Below are 24,661 nucleotides of genomic sequence, written 5' to 3' on the forward strand. Positions count from 1 at the left end.
ATGACCCCTGTTTCGCCGCTGAGAGTCGCGTCTTGCACATTAACCCCCAAACACACTCAGCGACACATAACAGTGATAATTGAAATAATAAAAAACCACCTCCATAATAACACATATACATACACACATACATATACACGCCATATTGTTGGTTTAACAAAAACAGGTCAGCTACGGGAAACAATGTGGGTTTTTCTTAACATGCTGACAGACTTGTCAGGATAGACAAGGCAGGCGTGTGCAGTAAAACACACACAAACACACAGCTGACACCTCAGAGCAGGATGCCTGACCTCCCTGAGGCGCTACAAGGGCAAAGTGGAGCGCACAGAGGGACAATAAACGCAAATCTATGTGCGTAATGAATAAGTTACACACCCCTATTAGGGCAGGCAGCGGTGACAAATGCCTCTCATTCACTCATTAGGCCACTGGCTGTCGGAGGAAGCAGGAGAGACCAAGGCACAGCAAGGGAGGCTTATTGGGTTTTAAGCGCCCATGTAATCCATTTCCTTATTGGAGATGAATAAGCTGCTGTCCGCGGTGGGTTTATTTATGGACGAATTAAACACGTACACAGTGACAGGCAAAAAGCAGAATGAATCGAAGTCTGCCACTATTCACGTCCAACCCAGGTGGGGAATAACACAGGTGAACATTAAGAGGGGTTTAGTTTGAGTCTATTTACACATGAAGTATGAATCATAAAAACTGGGGAAAAGATTGAAAATACAGAAGGTTTACAAGGTTTTTCAATCTGTTCTGATTGAATCCATAAGCATTTGAGGTAACAAAAAAAAATAGGTCATCTTGTCAGCTAAAAATAAAAAACAAGAGAATTGAAAGAACTGGTTGAAACAAACAAAGCTGAACCTCCTCTGACCAATTCTGCCTCTATATCTTAAGGTCACTCCCCCCCATATTTGCTGTATCTATGAAAAAAGAGCATTGATGGAACGGAATAATGGATTGCATGGATAAAAATGAGAGGAAATAGAAATATCACAGGGCTCTTCACAAGAAAATGGAAGAACGGGAAGTCCACCTCGCCAGATCAACTTCCCTTTGACCCCACATCAATCTCCTTTAGTGTCCTTGGCGTGCCCAGCCGGCACTTGACAGGTTAATAATTCCCGACCCCTATCCCAATCTCTTTTAGATACAGCACAGCAGGCCAATTTCAGCTGACCACGTGGAGCAATCAGCGATCTCAGAGGCAGGAGGTGAAACCTGTTTCCCCATGTTGGGTGACTATCTCCCTCGCGAATCGATCCCCTGGGTCAAGCAGTCAGTCAAACACCGGCCGGTCAACCACCCAGCCAATACACCTCCCCCTGGGAGAAGGAAAGATATTGAAGCATAGTCTCCTGAGAGACAAAGTGCTTCCACTGAGGACCAGACAGCACAGGTTCTCTGAGGAAACTAATATTTCTTATCCAGTCAATGCCCTTGTTTCCAATCCTGACCCTCTATCATTGGCTGGAGACAAAAGCACTCCTTCCTGTTTCCCACACAGTCACCTCACCTGAAATCGATGCACTGCCACCACTAGAACCCTTTCTTCTCCCACAGACTTACTACATCTAGAGCCTAAGAGAAGAACTACCACGTTCATATTAAAAATTCATTTATCTTTGGGTTTTGGACTGACTACCAAACCAAGATATCTGTGGACGTCATCTTGGGCTATCTGATATCTTAAACTAAACAATCAACAAGAAAGAACTAAGCTGGTTGCAGCCAAAATCACTTTCTGTCTTTTGGCCTGTATCAACATTTCAAGTGTCTGTTGTCTCCGTTTAGCCATCTGTCTCTTCCATAACACTTTTTCTTCCTCGACCATTTCTCTCTTTGGTTTCCGCTGCACTTGGGTGGCTGGCCTGACAGTGAAACTCCACTGACATGCAGTGTCGTGTCATTTAACAACAGTAGTAGCACGCATCAGACGTTCCCTGCCATAGGGGGTAGTAGTAGAGTAGGTAGAGTAGCTGAGATGTGCCGATTCGAGTAGCAAATGTTTTCAATGCGTCACCCGGACATTCATAAGTTAGATTTAGCTGACTTTGGAGAAATCAAAATTACTGCAGCTCAGTTTTTGTGTTGATACTGCAGCTGGTTATTCTATCCGAAGGGTTTCCTCTAGATTTGAAATATTGAGAATTGGATAATTGGAGAGATCTTCACAGGTTCCATCAGGCCCCAGTAGCTGAGGCTTGACCCAGCATTCAAGTGGGGCCAGAACCAAATTATGCTTTAATGGGGTCGAGAAGGGTCCCAGTGTTCTGCTGTGGTATGTATGTCGCTACGTGTGATACCCAAGTGGCTCCAAGCGTACTCGCTCTCAGCTCTGATCACGTCATCATCATCATTGATGTTTTCTCTAGTTATGTGGATTTGGGTTGAGTGCACTTTGGATCACGTTTACTTATCCAGGGGTCTATTTGGATCTCAGATATTGGTTTTCAAACCAAAAGGCAAACTAACTTGCACTTGTCGATGTCAGATAACACTGTGGAGGTATATTTAATTGAAATTCATTGCAAGGCACGGACCTCCTTCTAGCATCTGCACATATGTAATATTGTAGGTGTTCAAAGGACTCACATACATCATAGTAATATAAAAGGTAATATAAAAATGACTCTTTCAAGTCCACCGATTTATGTTCAAAAAACTCATTACATTTGTGCAAATATTCAAGGATCTTCAGGAGCCAAAGGAACTGTGTGTCTGTGTGTGTGTGTGTGTGTGATAATTCTACATGTGCTGCTCGGTGTCTCTCCCCGGAGATTTCTCTTCATCTAACTCTGCCTTGCAGTAAACATGACTGTCACCGTTATACTACATGTCCTGTGGGGTTCGGCTAATGGCTTCTCTTAATGAAATGAACAAAGACACACACATACGCATACACACCTATCTAGAGCACTTAAACATCCAACTCACTTTGGCGTTACACAAATTGGAGCGACGCTAATGTGACATGTGAAGTATATGTACATCCTGTCGCCTACCATAGCGACATATGTAGATTTTCAAATTGGATTCATGCGTGCGGCACACGTTTGTATAGTAATTCAGATTCACATAAAGAACTCACAGTGACACAAACGTGCTATTCCCTCATGTGCAAGTATAAGTAAAGAGGGGAAACCCCCCCAAACAAACAGGGATAGACGGCATCACGCAGGAAAAAAAATAATTATCACTGCTCTGAAACAGTAGAAAGGAGAGCCGTCTTTTGTGGGATGTCAGCGGGGCTGACAGCGCCTGAGGAGCGTTCGAGAGATCACGTCTGACTCTGCAGCACTATCATTAAGACAGGAGGGGTTTCAAAAAGGCAGCGCACTGATCATGGGGAAGCACGCTGACAGCACATGAAAAAGGAGCACTTGTGTATCAATTCATCCTTGTCTTTTTTCCCCCCGATTTTTTGCTCCCCCTAAACTGCTCAAACATTATTCTACTCCCAGCACACACACACATACACACATTTCAGCCGACTGTGGTAGTGTACATCAAAGTATGATGGAACGAGGCACATCATTAGCAGGAGAAGACAGAGGCGAGGGAGGATGAAATCATTTAGACGCCGCTGTGGAGAGGGAATTACTATGCCTGTCGGGATGAGGGGAGCAGGGATGGAAAGACAGGGAAAGACAAGAGAGATGAAGGAGGGGTGAGAAAGGGGAGCGAAAGGGTGCAAATGACGGGAGAACGAAGAGTCAACATGGGCGACAAACGATAATGAGTGGTGGAAAAACAAGGAGAGCAAAAAACACTAAACAACAAACTCATGAGAGAAGCACTGAGGCCTGATGACACACCGGAACAGGTTTGTCAGGAGCATGCCGTTGAGCTGGGTGATTGCCATTTCCTGGTAATACATGTGCCTTTTTATGTGTGAGGGAATTACCATCATCTCCCATCATCAGCGGTCCATCCACGCTCTACAGAGTCAGCAACCGGGCGGCCTTGTTTAGCAGGCTGTGCACGGTTCCCGGCAGGAACCAGAGGGATGAAATGTGAAACTGTTGTGATGTTTTAAACATGACGCCATAGTAGGCCCAAGTTGTACAGGTCAGTGCTTGGTTAACAAGTGGTGGCTGGCAAAATTATTCCACAGTTTGAACTCAAAAATGAAAGACTTCATGTTTTTCATAAAATATATCATGAATGTGTTTTAGCCAGTGGGTGGTCGAGCTTTTAAATATGCTCTGAAGGAAAACACCAACTTTTTTCCAGATTGGTTGGTAGCGTATCGGCATGTTAAAAAGAAGTCCAATTTCAAGCAACTTGGGTGCCATTTGAGCCGTTTTGGCCATAATTTCTTGCGTGAACAATAATGCTTCGATTTAAACACTTGTGGTAAACACTGGTGTGTGAACGCCATGGTCCGTTGGAGCGCTGCTGTCACCAGGGTTTAGTCAGCTGCTGATGGTCAGGAAATTGCTCCAAACAGTAGGCTAGCTAATGAAATCGTAACGTCGTGCCTTCTAGTGTAAGTGTGGAGGCTCTGGGGCCTTTAAAGGCTCTTTTGACTGTGCTGAACTGACTTACAACAGTAGAGTGATGATTAATTGCCTTGGTGAGCAGTAGTGTGCAGAATAGTGCAGGTCATCCAGATTCACCACAGTCCACCAATAATAAAACCATTACGTAAGTAAGAACATATTCAAAATTAACAAACTTCCATGAATATGAAATACGAGCAAAACAAATGATGCAATGACTTTTTCAATGAATGATCTGTAGCGAGTACTTGATTTCACTTATTCAAAAAACTGCCCAACAGTGATGACATAACTTTGTGTACCATCAGAGATTATGCGATGATATCAATACCTAGGTATGACCAGGACACTGAGATATAAACATACGTATATGGGGAAAGAAGATTTTATCCACATCACATTTAACCATTGGATGAACTGTTGCTTCCATGTTCCAGGGCAAAAATTATATTGTAATAAACTTGTAAATTTTCCCTCCTATTTTTCCTCCGCTTAAACGAATAAATGTGAAAACGTTCACTAAAATCCACGCCGGAATGATGTTGTATCATTTAACTCGGATCACCAAATAGCAGAGATGGGGGGCTCGAGTCACATGACTTGACTCAGACTCAAGTTGCAAAGTTGAGAACTTTAGGCTCGTTTGACAAACTGATAAAAGACTTGACTTTGACTTGACATTCATGACTTGAGACTTAACTGGTGTTCTATTTTTGAAGCATGGCTCGGCATATTATCACAGCCGGGGACGACCTCTGCCTGGTAATTATTCTCGCTCTATGAGGGCTCTGTTCTCCACGGCTCTCCTCAGAGGAATGGCAGTGGAAAACACCTGTACAGCGGCATCTTGGGCTTCACCGTGTCCTTTTATTAGGATTCTACCTGCGTGATACGTCAAAGTTTTCTCTAGCTCATTCGGTGCTGAACGTGCTTGGCGATCAGCGGCACACGGTTACTCACACACAGTCATCACCGTAGAAAGATGATACATGCACTACCAGATGTTAGAATCTCAGACTCTCTTTTAATATATTTGTACAAGGTTCCGGGACCGCCGCAGTGCGTAATGACCGTCTCCTCCGCCTCCTCTCCCAACAGAAGTTCACCACGTGCGAGTGTGTGTGCGTGTGCACTTTCTGTGACCTACATGAAATCCTCCTCTACTAACACCAGCGTGGCTCACTGAATTATTTTGCCCTAATACTCCTGCTCCGCTCACATTTTACAGTGTGTAATTATCGCCCCAGCTCTCTCACAGCGGCAGGTATGATACGTGAGTGGAGTGTAATGCTTTCCCCTTCACCGTTCCGACGGGGCTCGGAGCAGAAGAGGGCCATGACGGTGCCAATGTGGGAGAAAGTATTCGAATACTTTACTCAAGCAAAAGAACTACTACCACGCTGTAAAAATAGTCTGTTACAAGTAAAAGTCCAGCATTTAAAATGTTACTTAAGGAAAAGTGGGCAAAGTATAAACAGGATAATGTACTTGAAGTACTAAAAGAAAAATGACACCTGTGCCGATACCATTATATATTATACCATTAGATTGTTATTAAGAGTGCATTAATGTCAAGAGACTCACAATTGCTTTGGTCTGAGATGCTGAGACACCGTACAGAGAAAGTGTAACAATTAAAACATGTGCATGAAGAATGTTAAATAATGATCCAAATAGTCGCCAATTAATTTCCTGCCAAGTGAATAACTGACTAATAGCTCCAGCTGTACTTTGTGTGTTTGACCTGACATGTGACTTACTTGACCAGAGCAATGACTTGTCTTGTTTGACTTATAGCAGAGACTCGACTTGACTCGCTTGATTCTCACCATAATAACTTGGAATTGAGGGTTCCCACCTCTGCCAAATGGTTGTTTGTTCTTTTGGCTTCTTAACACAAACTGAAACACAATTAACTTGATATTATAAAGTTCTACATATCTCTTTACCTCTCTGTCTCACAAAAGCATACAATAAAACGAACAAACACATAAACCCTTCGGGGTGTCACAGATAACCACCTTCCCTTCTATCCCTCCCAAATGCAATTAGCCATTATGTGGCCCTCTATAATCTGCCATGTTCATTTTATTTGCCTTTGATACAGCGGGAGCTTATCTCGCCAGTCTTTACACAGAGCACCGCTTACATCCCCCCGGCAACAGCAAAACAAAGTCAAAGTTATCAAATCTACCCAGAAACAAAAAAAGCACAAGTCAGAGTCAGATAGACAGAGGAGCAAGAGGCTCACTCTGTTTTACAGGGCTTCACACCGTGAAAAAAGGGAGGTTAGTCATCTGATCCCCTGAGAAATACATCAGAGCTGATCTGGGATGTGGAGGAAACTGATGACCTTATTTTTCTGTGTGTGCATCCATGAGCGTTTCTGTTAGAGAGCAAAATAGATGGACTGGGACACAGATATGAAATCTAATTTCAGGTCATAATGATGCAGTGTGTGCGCATGTGTGTGTGTGTGTGTGTGTGTGTGTGTGTGTGTTTACCATCATTGCCCTGGCTCCCCTCTCTCTTCAGCATCTGTACCGCCCCCACATACTTCTTCAACTGGACCTTCAGGACCTCATTCTCCCTGCACAAACAGACACACACACCCACAGCTTATAAACACAGAACACTCAAAGAAAGGAGGCTAGACCTACAATACATTGCATTCAAGCATTTAAGACTTTTTAATATCAAATATCCTTGCTGTAAGTCATAGCAGACCTGATCAGTCTTATGCATTTAGACAAAATGATTAGCTGACAGTGTCTGACGCAGCGAACAAGTGACAACGTACATTTTCTGCCCAACAACTCCGGGAGATGCAACAATCCACTAACAGGAAGTTGTTTACTCTGTTTTATGACAGCATGGGGTAGAGAGAGATGGTGGAAACTTGTTGTGACATGTTGTCACCTGAGCAACAACGAAAATAGAAATGTTTGAAACTTAATCCAGCTGGTCAGACTGAGATACATTTACAGGGATGTGGCTTGACTCGCATCTCAACAGTCCTTCAGCAAAACCGCAGTCAGGCCAGTAACACGTGGCTCAGGGGCCGTCTTTACATTTGATAGGAACATAAATCTTTGATGGTTTGACTCAGAGTCGGCCCGCCCTATAGCGTTGTGTAGGGCCCTGATAGAATAGAACTGAGAATAGAACCGAGCCGAGGAGCTGATGTCGCCCAAAGGTCCTTCTAAAAACGAGTGGAGGCTGAATCCCACACTTCCCACAGGATGTTTACCTCACAATAAAAATGCACAGTGTGTGCTGTGGTTCTCCGTGAGCGAATGGGATGTTGTTCCACTGGGAGTGGAGATCATCTCTCACCCACCATGGCCCACCCAGGCTTCTCCTGTATGTTGTTACTGATTCCTCGCCTTGTAAGAATGGTTTAGTAAGTAACTCTGGTGGCTCCAGAGTGCACAAGCGCGCCATGGTTACCAGCCATGATACAACTGCTGTCAGGGTAACCATGGCAACCCCCATGGTGCAGAGATGTGCTCTCCCAGCTGGATGGCTCAATCCATCACTTTCCAGCGATAGGCCGGCGTTTGGGAAGATCAAGTTTGAGAAGTTCATTAAGCCCAAAGTTCCTGGTGTATTGTATTTGAGGAGGATATGGTCGTTGGTAGTTTGGAGCCCATTAAGCATAATTAAGTCCCTCCAGTCACTAGAAAATTATTTCATATGCACTGGAAAATATTTGGTTTGTGCACTCAAGGCAATTGGCAAATCATCTTACTGAATCTTTCATGTTGATAGTGTATATACTCATTAACACCGCACATCTACAGTATTCATTTTTCTATGCAATGAGTGAGATTTTGTTATTTGAAGTTGTGCAAGTGCTGTTGAGTGTTGGCTGCGTGGCATTGTTTTTCTGCCAACATGCCTGTCGTCAAGAGGTCTGAGACCGCCATCATTCTTAATGAGCATCTGCGGAATGAAGGCATGTCTGTATTAATGTCATGATTATGTCATGTTCAGTCTCTCAGAGATGCATTTTAAGATCATTTGGAAATGTAACACACATCTGATGAAGACAGCCTGGGTACAACAGGTTACAACAGGTGTAAGTGGGGTCAGAGTCACAGCCTAGCTACAGTCCTACATTAGCACTGTTCAGAGCAGTGCTGAGTGTGTGTGTGTGTGTGTGTGTGTTGGACTGCGGATCAGGACACACACACAAAGACACTAATAAAGAAGTGAGAGACAGAGGCAGTCTCTTTACAATCCGTAACCGGTTGAACATCATCGACTTTGGGGAGGAAATCAATCAGAGCTGGAGTGTGGCTTTATGCCCTTGGCGGTTAAATTCAACAGCCTTTGTCTTGCTCTGCCGACGTCCACCCCTCATTCTCCACGGGTGATTTTTTTGGTGCCCTGCTTATCAGCCCTCATTCCCCACCAACAAAAGAGGCACCTGCCGGGAGACCTCCTGAATCCACATGACGAGCTCTCCGAGGAGCCATCCCCGACGTTGTTATCAGAACCACCCGCAGCACCAGACGCTGTTCCAGCCTGATTAAATTATTGCTGATGCACACCGCTTGCTCTAAGTGTGTGTTAGTGTAGGGGCTAGGGGAGATGCGCAGACATTCAGATGCATCTCATTTTACTGAGAATGAGTCTTGTGTCTGTTGTTACACCAGCAGACAGATTACAGCATTTGACAAAATGTGGGTGAACTGGCATTGATACTTGAAGCTGAAGTAAAAAAAGTACTTTTAACAAAGGTAGATTTTACTTATTCATAACTTGATTACTTCAGCTCTTTTGTCTTGTGTGTTTCATTCTCACAGAAACACAAGCAGAGGACAGTTTCGTCTTTACAAAAGACACGAACACACTAGTAGACATAGACTAGGACAAGGAGAACAAAGCTTTACAAGGTCCAGACAAATCACCCATTCAACAGTTTTTCATGTATTTTGCTACAACAAGGACTCAAGGCGGAGAGGAAGAAACGGCCCAAACGTGGCTTCATTTGACATAGAAAGATGGCAACTGTTGAAGGTGAGCAAGTGAGAGAGATTGTTTGTTAAGAATAAAGGCTGCTGCTTCCCAAGAACAATGTAAAGCTTCTGTGTGTTATAACTGCTGGAAAAGAGAAAGAGAGCAGAAAGACTGACACAGCAGTGCTGTCAGTTCCAGCAGGGGTGGAAACACCAGCAATGCTGAAACATCTTTTTAGACAATATGCGTTTAAATTCCAGCAATGCCATGTTTTTGACACTTTACGCACAAGTACCACTGCTTCCAAGCTGCATGTCCGTTACCGAGGGTAAATATCTAATGATGTAATAACAGCAGCGCCACGCAGGCAGGCTTAGAAACATTCTTCCTCTGACTAGGAAAAGTTAAACAAAAACAAATGTTAGGCAATCCGTCAGTTTTCCATTTGTTTTTCAAGTTATATCCCTTCAAGGAGAGGAGCATTGTAATTTATTTTTTAAAATTTCAGATATTATGAGGCAGACCTGTTGGTCACAAAGACTTAAAAAACGAGAAAACAGTTGAGTTACTGAACGCTTTTGCAGGCCTACTTTTTTCCACAAAGAAAATTGATCAGGAATCAATAAGAAAACCCATGAATAATCGGATCAACAAGCAGACCTGATAATGTAACTGATAAACTGAGAAAATACTGTGCCATCAGTACCACCTAGGATCTACTATGAGTCTTTTCTAACCTTCTCCACCAGCTTACAATCGACTACGGACCTTCGTGAACATTTGCAACGGCACACCACAACTTAAGAGGCTGTCAACAGAAATTCTTGTTATAAAAGCTCTTATTCAAGTACGCCGTTTCCCAGGTCTTCTTTGTTCAAGGAATCATTTATTCACAGCAGTTTTTCATTGCTGAGAATAGATTATTCCCTGAGCAAACAATACTTTAAGTTGTGCCTGTGTGTTGACATTGAATTCCTATTTCAGGTTACCACAGCCTGATAATGAACGCATTTTGTTGAATTATTAAGCGCACACCCTTACAACTCTGCTGATGTAATGTGCTTGCTTTTTGCATCATTTAAGACAGCAAACACTCCTTGATATGAAAAACAAAACAAATGTTTAAACAAGAAAAATGTCACTAAGTAAAATATGGATCAGCCTCGTTAGCCACTAAAAGGGAATTATCAGCCTTGCTTGTTACTAATAGTTTTTAGGTACTAATACACATTTATTAAAATGTTAGGACATCTGATACCTTTTAACCTGGACTTCCTACCATCTTCACTAAAATACAGTTTACACTAAACACCACACTTAACTACGCATGGCTCTGTGCATGCAGACATAAGCATGTTCTCAGTGTTCCACCTCCGGTGCGAAAAGATATACCCATACAATAACAAGACGACAATATATCTATGTCATTATATCAGAAGATGGAGACAAACACACTTGTCCAAAACAAAATCCTGACACAGGTGTAGATCACACCAACATTAGGAGACGTATCAGCGATAGAAGCGGTTTTGAGGGAAAATGGGAGGGAAATACGAGGGGAACATCACTTTAACAGCAGCCTCACCTGCACAGTATAATTTCAAATCCAATTTCAGAGCAGACTGATAAAACACAACCTGGAGCTGTAAGATACACCCTCTGTGGCCTGCCTGTGTCGGAGCAGCCTCCCTCAGGTCCCTTCAGGCCGCCACATGATGAGAACTGACAAGGAAACTCCGTCAGATATTAAATTTTCTTCCTTTTCTGCTGGTTTATTTCATCATCTTGTAGCTTCAGTTTACTGTTAGGAGACAACTGCATGTCCTGCTCTACATCAAGTATTCTATCATGACGTATTCATTGTCGAGTCATCAATCAATCGATACATTTATCAATTTATCATTTTGTCAATTAAAGTCAGAAAATATTGAAAAATGGCTGTCAAAATTTCCAACAGCCATGTCATCTCTGAATGTCCAACCAGTTGGCCAAAACTCAAAGTTATGCAACTTACAATGAAATGAAACAGAGAAAAGCAGCAAATCCTCACTTTTGAGAAGCTGGAAACAACAAATATTTGGCGATTTTGCATAGTAAATAGTTTTACACAATTAATTCATAATTTAAATTGTTGGTAAACAATAACTAATTGATTAATCTGTTGGTTTTAATCTTTTTGGCCATCACATTTGTGAGTGTAGCAGTATGTAGTTTGTTTCCGAGCCGTTGGACGAGCATCCCTAGCTATGCGACGGGCCTCCAGCGAGCATGATGTATCTAAAACCCTTAACATAGTCCACCATGCATTGGGTGTCCATGTTGCCTTCTTTCCCCCCAGCGCTGCTGGAGCCCACTGAGGTTCCAAGTCCACGGGAGGGCCCATACACTTCAGCACGGTCAGGTGGGCGTCCGTGACAATTAACTATTGAGGTTTGAGAATAATGGTTTGTCGCAACATGCAACCACAATATTAATGTAGCCCAATCCTTATCTGCAACTGTGCAGAAATACGGTATACATCAATGGTTGGTTTGAACAGAATTAATAGACGTGAAGTACACAGCATTTGAATGTTGATTTAAAATCTGAATGCCAGTGTTAAAGCTTTGAGGCCTTGAATTATTTTAGTACAGATCTATGCTATGCTATGCTATCAAATACCCACTTAGGCTGCAAGCATTTCCTTCCTCAGTGCCTTGAGGAACAATTTTCTCAACCCCAAAACAGTAGCAAGGAACTGCAGCTTTGGCTCTCTGTTGATGCTTTCCAATTGAGAGCATTAACTTGTGTGATGCTTTGCGTCTAGTGAGTTTATGAAACTCATCTGAAACTTTAAGTCTCTTCAAGCAAGTTGAGGTTCAGCGTCTTGCCCAAGGACACTTCGCCACGCTGACTCATAAGAGCCTTCCACTTGATGGACGACCCACTCTACCTCTGAGGTACTCTACCACAGCCGCCGCTGTGTTTAACTGTGTTTGTTTGAGAGATTGTTAAAATTATGTCCACAAGAAAAAAAAATTAGTGACAATTTTTCAATCAACCAAATACTCCGACATTTTGAAAGAGAAGAAGGATGTAGCATCTTATCTTTTCTTGAAAAACGAGTAAAAAAATTCTCAAGAGGGAAGCTTAAACTTAAACTACACACAGTAATTACAAGTTCACGCAAATCCCTGGGGTGATTTCTTTGTCTTCTGTATTCCCTCAACCTCTTTCTTTTTTATCCCAGTACTTGGTAGTCACCTTATTGTGCAATAAACACAGCTAAATTGGCTGTTCTTCAGGTACGATCTGGTTTTGTTAGGAACTAGTAAATGAGAGGTACAAAGACGCCTTCAGAGACAAGCAGCTCAGTCGCTGTGTAATGCTCCTGAGTGCAATTTACTGCTCAGCTTCAGAAAAAAAAACTCCAAGCATACACTCTTGTGTCACACTTCCAAAGGCTCAATGCCCAGAGCTGTATAAATACACACACACACACACACACACACACACACACACACACACTAACACACTCAGGCACAACAAGGCTAAGGGGAGCAGGACTGGGTTGTTAAAACTTCAGCATTGAAAGAAAAAGGCCCCCCTGGGCAGAGTGACATAATTGACTTCCCAAAGAAAGAAAACAGCGAGCCTAAACACTCCCAACAAGTAAACTAGGCAAACTTCACAGCCGTTCTCTCTTGCACTTCTTAGATCCGCCGCAGCAGACTGCCTGGAGAAAAGACGGCAGCTCTGCCAGCTAAGAAAAAGGCATCTGCTCTCATTTCTTTAGTGTGTATGTGTGTATGTGTCCGCCTGTCCAACCGCCTCCTCTCCCAGTGATGAGGTACCACTTCCTGGCCCGAGCCCACTTGACTGGCTGCCTTCCCATCTTCCTGCTGCGAGAGGCCTGCTTTCTGCTCTGCCAACTGACGTCTAAAAACGGGGACAAGAAATAGTTGTGGGGAAAGAGAATGTGTGTGTGTGTGTGTGTGTGTGTGTGTGTGTGTGTGTGTGTGTGTGTGTGTGTGTGTGTGTGTGTGTGTGTGTGTGTATGTATGTTAACTGCTATCCTTGAGGGACTGAGTTTGAGGGTTAGACATTTCAGCGCAAGGCCATTTTGGTTTTGGAAATTAATTTTTAAAGCTATAGTTTTTTAATGACTTTTTCTGTTATCGTTCCCAGTGATGATGACTAAATTAATAAACCTGTGTTGTGAAAAAAACTGAGATGAGACGAACTGAGATGTGAGGCCAGATATGATGGGATAAAATGTTTAAACCTAAAGTTTAACCTAAAGGGCTGAATGATTGGATCGAAAACGCTGATTACAATATTTCAGACGAATACTTCATTACAATTAAAGGTACCCTGTGCATCTTGTAAATTAAAATACAAAGCATGTATGAATTTTCCTCTGCATAAAGCATTTACACAGCTGATTTTTGGAATACCTTAAATCCAGCACTGGCTACATCCACGTGTCCTAGTCATCAGTCTTCTTTACTTTTGCCGGCACAGTACTACATTCATGGCACACTATAGCCACCGACACCAGTGGCATAGCAACTGTCATGGAAAGGTGTTACGTATGCATCACATTGGCTGCATTCTTGCACCTTGTATTTCTGCACATTATACAAATAAACCTGAGACCCATTCATTAAAACTTTGCTCATTAGCGCTACTAGTGGTGAAAAACCCCACAAGGTCCCTTTAAACTGTGATTATTTCTATATAAATAAAAACTTAATTAATAGTTTAGGTAATAAACATGTTTTACTTACTAAAAAACGCATTTCCTGTGTTCCTAAAAGCTAAAAGCTGGAATGCGTTGCCTGAAAACGTTTTTGATAAGCAATTCACAAATGATGAAAAAGCAGAGTCACTGGGTGACATCGCAGGTCATGTGACGCAAACTAAGCAGCGCAATAGGTGTCTAATTTCCGATAAGGACTGAAAACGGTTTAAAAACTCAAGAGATAAACTTTGAAAGAGCGTTTTGTCCCGTTCACTTTCATTATAAAAACATGGAAAAGGTACAACAATGTTCTAAAAGGATAAAAGATAACAGTGGAGGTATTAATGGTTATTTTGACATTTGAATGGTTCTTGTAGTTTACCTGGAACATTCTGACTACTGCTCACCAACCGCCTGCCAGTTATTTACATGACAAGCACCTAACTAATTAGTTGCTAATTGCTTGTCTTACAATTGTCTGGCACAATCAATAAGATCATTTATCAAGACAAAGATGCACCACTCTGCTTGTGTTTTTAAACTGCAATAACTCACTAATGTCCAATTTTCTTTCCTCATCTCCTCGGTGTTGCAGCAGCACAATAAAATGACCTTGTCTGTACCTGCTTAATTATCATAGTCAAATTACCAATGACTGGTTTGTCAGAATGATCAGACATGTAAATACTATATGCTACATATAGGTTTTATATATTAAAGCACCAATAGTGATCCACTAAATTCTGTCACAATGAAAAGTGAAAAGTTAAGTAACAGTAACAACACTCATGATATCTGCAGACCGGCAGAGGCTGAGAGTGTGGACGTGGGCTGCTCTGTGTGAGTAAGGGTCTTACATTTTTCATGTTATATTTGGATGGGTGTGCGAGCAAGGGTCGCGCTCTGTATCTTAGTTTTGTGTGTGAGTAACTCAGTAAGCGAGCAGCCGCTCATTTTAGCCCACTCCCCTCTGCCGGAGTCTACGTCAGCCGAAATCTATCTATGGCGGCTCGCTCATCCTCTGCCACCCCCATATACAGTCGGGCTCACATACACACAAACGTCACTTCCTTGGTCTGGGTGCTGGTCTACTGTAACAGTATGATTACTGTTCCACCTTCTTCAAACCATGTGGTTGAACATTTCAGCTGAAGGTTTCTGCTCTCTCTCACACACACACACACACACACACACTCTTTCCCCACAACTATTTCTTGTCTCCGTTTTTAGACGGGTCAAGTGTTTCCCGTCAAAGTCAGTGTGGATTTAACAATCCGTCCCAAATAACAATTCAGTTACCTGAACAGCTAGCTGTCAGTCAACAAGCTAGTCGACTGTCCTCTCAAGTGTAAAGATGTTGCCATTCAGTGTCAGATTATATATCAGACTTACTGACTATCAGTTCACCCGTAGCGCGAGTGAATCACAAAGAATTGTGGGATACATAGCAACCGTTGCCACTGGCCTCCTTCACTGAATGATGCTGACAGCTTCCAGCCCTCATTCAGTGGCTAGCTGCTCCTTCAGTGGTATTTATAGCCGCTATTGATCGAGAAAGATTTGGCTGAGAAAGAAAAGCAGCACTTGAGATTTAGCGGCAGTCTATAGAATAAACTCTGTGTGTCCGCGTGTGTGCGTTTGGTTGTGTGGAAAAGCACAGCGAGTGTCACAGTGACCAGCAGGGAGAGAGGCAGTCATGAGGCCACATCTTGTTCCTTGTAAACTCGTATTCTCCACCTCTCTTGCCTTTTCAACTCTAATAAATAGTTCAATGTGACCATGAAAATCATCTCATGTTAAAGAGTCATCGCCAAACTACAAACCCATCAGCCTCAGTAGTCCCTACAACCTTAAGTTGAGGCACTCGATCAATCCTCGCTGGTGGCTCCACTCTCTGTGCTGCAGGAGGCTAATATCTGAACAGAGTTGCTGGGCCCTTCTGTTTAGACTGCTGAAGGATGACTAATCCTCTATTTAAGGGGCTCAGGGCTCGACTGAAGACTTCTGGCGTACAGGCAATCAATTGTAGATGCTGAGGTGACGCAATTCACTTTCAGAGAAACTGTAGGTGGTCACTGACTTGGATAAAAGTGTGTGTGTGTGTGTGTGTGTGTGTGTGTGTGTGTGTGTGTGTGTGTGTGTGTGTGTGTGTGTGTGTGTGTGTGTGTGTGTTCTTGTACTTGCTACATAGTGAGGACAATCACACAAATTTTACTGGCAGAGTGGGGACATTTTTGGGAAGTGAGGACATTTTGGGCCGGTCCTCTCGACTCCAATGGGCTGTTTTAAGGTTAAGACTTGGTTTTAAGGTTAAAGTTAGAATCAGGTTACATCAGGTTATGGTTAGGGTGAGGGTATAGGGGAATTAATTCATTCGTTGTGGGGAATGCATTAAGTCAATGAGTGTCCTCTCAAAGATGGAAGTAAGGTAAGAGTGTGTCAGTGTGTATGGGGGAAGGAAATGTAACACCCCGGATGGAGCTGGATGTGTAGATTTGACAGCGGCAGCTATGACAGCTTCCATACTGACGGTGTGCTGCAAACAGATACCGTGTTGTTCTACGATGTTTTCCATTATTCTGCAATAGAAAAAAATACTTCACCAGTAATGTACAGCTGCTCTCATTTTGTGCTGAAGATGGAGGAAACTGGACTTAAAACGTACTTCTTCTTCACTAAATGTTTATGCTGCATTCTCATCTCAAAATAAACACCACACCATACCTATACCATGGTGACATTTTAAAATAACTACCTGCAGATTGGACCTGCCAGTTTCAATATTTTAACATTTTGGTTGCAGAGTCAAAGTGAAAAAAGGACCATACAGAACTACATTAGGAAACTTAACACTTTGGCTCCTACAGGTGGAGAAGATTATACAGAAGATTATTTGTTTGGGGTTTAAAGCTCTGAAGGAAAATCTTTTGGCTGAATAGAGTGATAATTAGTCGCTCAGTTTTTTGTGCAAGACTTGTGAGGTGTGGAGGCTTTGTTTTTCTCTTGTTTTGTTATTGTGAGGCGGTAATTAACATTCATTATTGATTGATCTGCTCAGTTGGACGGGCGTGCAATTAAAGCAGCATTATGTCTCTCGATGAAAACAAATTAACCATTTGGACTTTAAAAATGGTTATAAGTTGTCAGAGCACAAGGTCTTTAAATGCATGTTTTTAGAACCCTAGAAGATATTTTATTTACTGTAAATGTGAAAAAGATTTAATTTGACAATTTATGCTTGAAAATGGCTTGCAAGATTATTCTAAGTCAAAATACTAGACTATCACACTATTACTATAGACTAATGGATAAATGGACTACACATTTCAGCTCCAATAAGCGCCACTAAAATCAAGAGTTGAGCAAATAGTTAAATCTAATCTCCAATCTGTGTCACTGGTTGACAGGATGGGTCAGTTTTCCCTCTAAGAATCTTGGTAAATGAAGCTTTAATCTTCCACATCGCGAGCTGAAATGACGATCAATGCACATCCCGCCGACGTCCCGGCTGCGTCTCACCTGGCCAGCGCCTGGACCTTGGCCGTGTGTCTCTCCTCCAGCTCCGCCAGCTTCCTCTTCAGCAGATCGGTTTCCTGCCTCAGGCCTGCTGAGTGCTCCATCTCACCATCCAGCAGACTGCGAAGAGACCTGCCCGAACACATGAAGTGGATCGCAAGTATGTCACATGTTTCTACACAAATTAAAGCCCTCCGTCACTCAGGTGATGTGTCTAACTCCGATGATTTTCTCTACATTTAGATTTTTAAAAAATGTTAACATTCTGCAAATGTTATTTTCATAAACAGTAGATGATTGCTGTAATAACTGACTTGGCTGACTCGCAGCTCTAATAAAAAAAAAAAAAACACTTAATCAGCACACATCTATGATTGCATAGCTGTTATTTCAATGCCTCAAGCACAAATCACAGTCATCATGAAACTCAAAATACTGCTCGGCAGAAGATTCACATTTAGGAGTAATCACACAGGTGTGTATACATAATAAGGTGTCTTTTGGTTATTACAACAGAAAATCATTAAATTATGTTTTGCTCAACGGTCCTTTTATACAGCTGTTATGTTCGCAGTGAAAATCACAGCCTCTGAGCACAAAACACAACAAAACAGTTTCCTGCCCCCAAGTCAGCGCAAAAAAAACCCTCTCATCTCAGGATAAAGAGAAAAACAAACTGAGACAATTCATACAAAAAGGTCATTCGATGTTTTCTTCCAATCTGAGTGTGAGCGTGTGTGTGTGTGTGTGTGTGTGTGTTTGGGAGTTTGTGGGAAAACAGATAAGGAGAATATATCCAAACGTACGTGTTTTGCTCCTCCAGCTCGTCCTTCCTGTTCATCATGGCTACGATGGCCTGACGCAGCTCCACTGCAGGAGAGAGAGGCCAGAGTTAGATTACTGCACTAAAAACTACTTCAGACACATAAAACACACACACAGGCGCGACACACGGCGCTGTATGCAAACTAATAACCTTCGGTTTTTAAATGTTGAAATAACAGCATCCCACTTTCTCGCCACACATGCCGGATTAATGCCGCACTTTTGTTCCATCTTTAAGACGAACTGCTTTGATAAAATCAGGTTTTCCATTTTTTTTTTTTCAGCTGACAGAAGTTAGACAGAATGATATCCGTTTGACTCAGAGGGAACATTTTTATGGCTATGGTAAAACATTCTTTTTTCTTTTTTAACTACTTTAAAACTCTTGAGAAAGAAACTAATCCCAGATAAATGTCGAGGAGGAAAACCACTGGGTACCATTTGCATTAAACTATGTATCAAGAAAATATGAAACCAAACTACTACATATTATCATGTGAGACAGCCAAGTACACATCTTAACAACAACAACACAGATGCAACTGGATTACAGTCAGCTGATAAAAGTCATTTAAAGGGAGTCTTTTGCTGTAGTAATATTGTTTTTACTGGCAGCAGGTCAAGAAAACCATCATCTCCTTGGTCTCTTTGGCTCAAATCTCAACACCTACACCGGCCGTTTTTAATGTGTCACCACTCACAAAAGCTATCAGCCGATGTTTGCCTTTGATAAAATATTTTGGGCTGTTTGGGTTTGCCCCTGACTACAGCAAAATAAAAAATATGGATATTTCTCCAAAACTGTCATAACTACTGGGCTTTTACTCTTAATTACTCTTTTTACGTTAAACTTTTTCTAAATGCTGGAATGTGGGCAAATGCTGAAACAAAAGATTGCTCGCACAGTCATCTGGTGACTGAACGGAAGATGGACATAATGTGCAGCATTCGTATCTGTGAGATGAGTTTTTGAATAAAATGTTTTCCTTCCTGACAGGAATGACGTGCAGAGTACAGAAAAGTTTCTATTCTCACGCTATGCTAAAAAGAGATCCCCAACAGTTTGCTTCCCAGATGAAATCTTGTCCTGACGACGACGCCAGAGAAAAGGTTAAGGGATCACCAAAGTTATTACAATTTTCCTAAGGGGAGGGGTGGGGGGTGTGTGAATGTGTGCACCAAGTGTCAGGGCAAGTTTTGTGCCAATCCATCAAGTAAATGTGAACACAGTATATTTCATTGAATATGTGTAAACTTTAACCTGCTGGTGACGTTACATGAAAAACCAGGAGATCATCAAATGAGAGTTTGTGAGAGTTCATGACAATCCACTCGATAGTAACTGAGATATTTCAGTCTGGAGCCACGCTGCTAGCATGGGCACAAAGAGACCAAATCAGTTCAAATCAACACATCTAGAACTCGTGTGAAAGGGCAGCAGAGGGAAACCACTGGGTCAGACAAAATAACTGAATTCAATATGCCACTTTATATTTGAGGCAACTGCAAAGTGACACTTCACTACACGGTTACTAGAAATACAAAGCAACCACATGAGTATTGGTATTACATTCCTCCTGTTATATGTTGAACCAACCTTTCATAATAAAGTGCCCGTTAAACCTGCACTCATTAATAATGTAATGTTAGTCAGCTGCAGCACTATACGGCATTTTTTACTATGGAGCCTGGTTAAATTTAAACATCCTCAGTATCCTGCTCAGCCTTGCAGCATCAGCCAGTTTAACTGTATCAGCCACAGTCTGCCAGCAGTCTGCTGCTGGCGGCTGATGTTAATCTCCGTCCTGATGTAAAGGACAGATTTGGGCTGGGCTGTGTGCTGGTACAGTACAGTGACTCATCTCCATAGTTACGCTTGGAGGTGCGCACGAAGGTTTCAAAGCCCCTAACTAGGCTGTTACCAGGACTTCCAAAAATAACTTCCATGAGACAAGGAGGTAATCTACCCTGCACTTTGCATTCCACCATTTTCTACACACACACACACACAAAACACATGCGGAGATCACAACTCTACTCTCATAACTAATGTAGGGTGTCGATGTAGCCCCACATGCAACTAGGTCTCCTCCAGCCCCCGAGCTTGGAGCCTGGTTGGGGGAGGAGGAGGAGGGGGAGAAGGGGGGTGGGGTGGGGGGGGAATGTGATGAAGAGCACAACAGAGAGCAGAGGAGAAAAGAGGAAGTCTATTATCTCCATAGTTCCATTCTCCACATCAGCAGGCCAGAAATAAATATGACCTTTAGTCCGACCACGCGTTCACAGCGGGTGCCACAGACGAGCCATTAGGGACTTCAGTAGAGCCAGACGCCCGTCTGTCCTCACAGGGGGACATGGAAAAATTAGTGCGCAAGCGTGTGTGTGTGTGTGTGTGTGTGTGTGTGTGTTCAAGTGAGTAGAAATACATACGTGTGCATCTATGTGCTCATATGTGTAAGGGTGAACATTTGTTGGGAAAAAAAAAGTGTGTGTGTGTGTGTGTGTGTGTGTGTGTGTGTGTGTGTGTGTGTGTGCGCCTCCACCGGAACCTACGCTCTCTTGCTCAATTGTTCCAACAATAGAAGCATTAGCAGAGAGCTAGGCCATGTAATCGAGGTGCCTTGTGAATTATAGACTCCATACTCTCCAATCGATGGCCTGCTTGGCCTCACACACACGCCGTCAGATCTGGATGGAAATCACTGAGGACTCTCTAGCCAACACCATTTTTCCTCTCACTTGCTCCCACACACACCTTTAAAATTCAGCATCTTTTGTATTCATCTGTGTGTGTGTTTCAGAAAGCCTTAATCACGAAAAGGGCAAGCACTGCCATTAGCTGTTTTTACTATTCTTTGCCACTAAACACACACATCCACTAATTACATATTGCAAATGTTCCTATTCATAGAAGGTCTTATTACTCTCTTGTGTCAGCATATGAGCCAATCAACTGCTCATTTTGATCCCTGGCAATTTAGCGCTGGCATAAATTTGAGGAACTCAAAAGAGAATCTCAAAATCTCAGCAAAGGTTCGAGTTTTCTCTATGTTCTTTTTCCCTAATATGGGTCAAGCTTCAAAAACACTGCATCCTACATTTCCCATAATGCCTCTCAATAGCATCTTTGCCTCCTAACAGCCGAATACTTCCAGTTTTACGTGAAGGTTTTTGGTATGTTTGAGTGTCAAGTCCGAGCAAAGACACCCCTGATGACATCACTATGACATCATCAGGGTTATTTTTTTGCAAACTTTTTGTAAAGCTCCCTCCAGTGCTACAGAACATATCACACAACTATGATCACAGGCAGAGTACAACTCTTCCTGATGAGTTCACCAAATTACACATGTAAAATTGGTGGAGTGCCCCTTTAACTTTGGCTCTATGAAGATATAAGTGTTGAGCTTTAGCAAGAAATAAGTCAAGTTGCAAGTAAGACCATTGAAAATTGTGTTTAACCTGCTTACAGGCAAAAACTACGATCAGCAGATCATCAATGTGTGATAGGTGCTTTCCAAAAGTCACTTTCCCCTCACCCTGCCTCATCTTCATCTTCATCTTCTTCCTCCTCTGTGGTTTTCTGCGTTTCCCAGAACAACTCAGCAAAATCCCTCGAGAAAACACTCGTGTGCTTGTTGCTTTGGGTTACATGAGTGGGCGAGGAGAGCAAGAGCAAACAAGCCAGTGATAGAGAGAGCAAGAGAGCGACATTTCTCTAGTGGAGGAAAAGTCACGGCCTTTCACTCAAAATGCAAAATCTGTTTTGGCTGCGTCGCATTCAGGTCTATTGAGGTGACGGTAGGCGTAGAAATTGGTATCTCTGCCACCGTCACTATTGATGTCTCCCTATCAGACTGTTGGAAGTCGGTGAGTCTGGAGACGAGCTCTTTCCTCTTTGATTCTGACGGACTGATGTCAAAACCTGATGTTACAGTGATGTTACGGTGCTTCAGGGTGGATCTGACTTTGAACTGAAACTGTCTCCTTGACATAGATCTGTAGTTCGACATCTTTCTGAAGCCTCGTGGAGCTCCGCACCTTGAAGACTATTTTCTCAGCCTCCACTCCAACAAATTTTAAATCTCCAGCTCGCTCTTTTTGACCCTGTGAACTCCTATTACTGAGGGCCAACAGACTGGTGGAAGGCTCAATCCCAGTGCTTGCAGCTCCAGGTGAGCTTCACTCACCTTTCCACCCCTGACTCTCTGTCTCTTCCTTTCTCTTCCCCTCATTTACACACCTACACACACACACACACACACACACACACAAGCGCACGAGGAATCCAACAGCATCATGAGTGTTTAAGGGTCTGATTAGCTCCAGGGCACCGAGCCAAACACCAACCTCTGAGTGGGCTGCACACACATTAAAGTGCTCATCAAGTGTTTTTTGAATCTGAAATGTTTAATCACACCTGAAATCGCATGGGTGATGTCAATGGCAGCCATTCACACAATCTGACTTTGTCTAACACTAATTTTGTCTCTCACAAGCAGACAGGAGAAGGCCAGCATGCAGAGACAGTAACATGTGCATACGCTGGACCAACAGTGCCACCTGGTGGATCTTTTGCCATTATGGGATTGCTGTGGGGGGGGAAAGAACTGAACAATGTCTTGGCACTGGGCTTCACCCACAGCAATTAGATCGCTTTAACAGCAAAGAAAAACAACTAGATTTGAGAAAAAAAAAAAAAACACCAATCAGCGAGTTTGCCCCAGAAATTTCACCACAGCTGTCGTCTGGAGCAAATGAAATCAGAGACAAGTCAGGACTTCCAAAGCATTCGTTACCAGCGCACTTCTTGGCAACTACACTTTGAGGTTTGACTGTTTGCTGATGAAATCTCAAGTGGTGATTCAACAACTGTGATTACTGCTGTCATATCTAGGGTGAATCCTTTTATGGCTGATTCAATTCATCTTCAGCGATTTCGCCTACCGACACTTGTGCTGTATGAGGCCGCACACTTATTATTCAGTGCACTGGTTGCTGACAAATGTGTAAAATAACTGCATTCAAAACAACTAATAATCTAGCTTGAAGCATCTTTAATTTGAATTTCTGCAAATGATTTCCTGATATGAAGCCAAAACAGGATGCAACTTAAGTTGTTTTTTTTTTTACTTGTTTTGTAGTGGCTACATTTTAAAGTAAGTTTCAAGAAGTCATTAAATCTCATTTTGCTTGAAATGTGCAAATCTTACTAGTTCATGGACACTTTTGTGTTGATTCTAGGAGAGTAGCTGTTGCTGTGCATGTGCTGTGCTGTTGACTCAGCAAATAATCTAATCTGTATAGAAGTGCATTCCAAAAAAGTTAGTGATGGACAGCAACAGTCGAGTTCCTGACTTTGTTTGGAAAATTCACAGAAAACCTTCACTTGTGCAGTAAAAGTGATTTAATTGCTATGAGTCAACTGAGGTTCTGTGAGAAGCTGCCGTTCAAATGTCTTGGAGCCGGCTCACGTGTGGACTAATCCAGGATGATTCATAACACAGAACCAGTTTGAGCACAAAGCGAGCAAGAGGAGCAGGACAGAGTGAGAAATTGTTAAGAGGCAGACAGGTGGAAAAAAGGGACAAACACTCACCCATCGTCATGGCCTCTGGCAGAGCAGATGTTGGCAGCACACTGGAGAGTGGAGCAGTCTGCGTCGGTGGACTGGACTCCATACTGAAACACATGCAGAGAGGAGTCAGGTGTTTTGATTCATTTCTGTAAAGAAAGCCGAGGCTGCGGCACACGAGCGCACCGACTGGACTCGCCGGTTCGGCCCTAAAGTGCAAATAGCTCGCACAGCAGTGCGTCATCCGCGTCCGGAACGACAGCTTACTTGAATGGCAGCGGCGATCTGCTGCTCTCACAGTCTCCCACAGGTCCTGTTGACTCGTGCTGAGCAGGAAATGCAGCTGTGTCCTCCACAGAACTCACTGAAGCAAAGTGGAAGTGAAAGTGAACGTGCGGACTTACAGAGAAAGTCCCTGAGATTTCATCTGACAGACAACTGATCCCTGCACTGAAGCCATAAGCAGCTGCTGTCAGCAGTGAAAACAGTCAAACATAACAGTCAATCCTATACAGAGAAAATGCACTCTTAGAGCACTGAGCT

General features: G+C 42.8%; 1 protein-coding gene across 1 annotated transcript in view; it reads right to left on the reverse strand.

The window, feature by feature from the left end:
• snx29 (sorting nexin 29) overlaps positions 1–24,661 on the reverse strand; it is a 128,948-nt gene that overhangs the window by 93,294 nt on the left and 10,993 nt on the right. Inside the window, exons 10-14 of the mRNA XM_070851896.1 lie at positions 24,386–24,482; positions 24,143–24,225; positions 18,525–18,588; positions 17,722–17,850; positions 7,019–7,104 (exon numbers count right to left, since the gene is read on the reverse strand). Coding sequence (XP_070707997.1) covers positions 7,019–7,104; positions 17,722–17,850; positions 18,525–18,588; positions 24,143–24,225; positions 24,386–24,482 — 459 coding nt within the window. The remainder of the gene's footprint in view (positions 1–7,018; positions 7,105–17,721; positions 17,851–18,524; positions 18,589–24,142; positions 24,226–24,385; positions 24,483–24,661) is intronic.

The sequence above is a fragment of the Pempheris klunzingeri genome, chromosome 20 (genome assembly GCF_042242105.1).
Source record: "Pempheris klunzingeri isolate RE-2024b chromosome 20, fPemKlu1.hap1, whole genome shotgun sequence".
NCBI lineage: Eukaryota > Metazoa > Chordata > Actinopteri > Acropomatiformes > Pempheridae > Pempheris > Pempheris klunzingeri.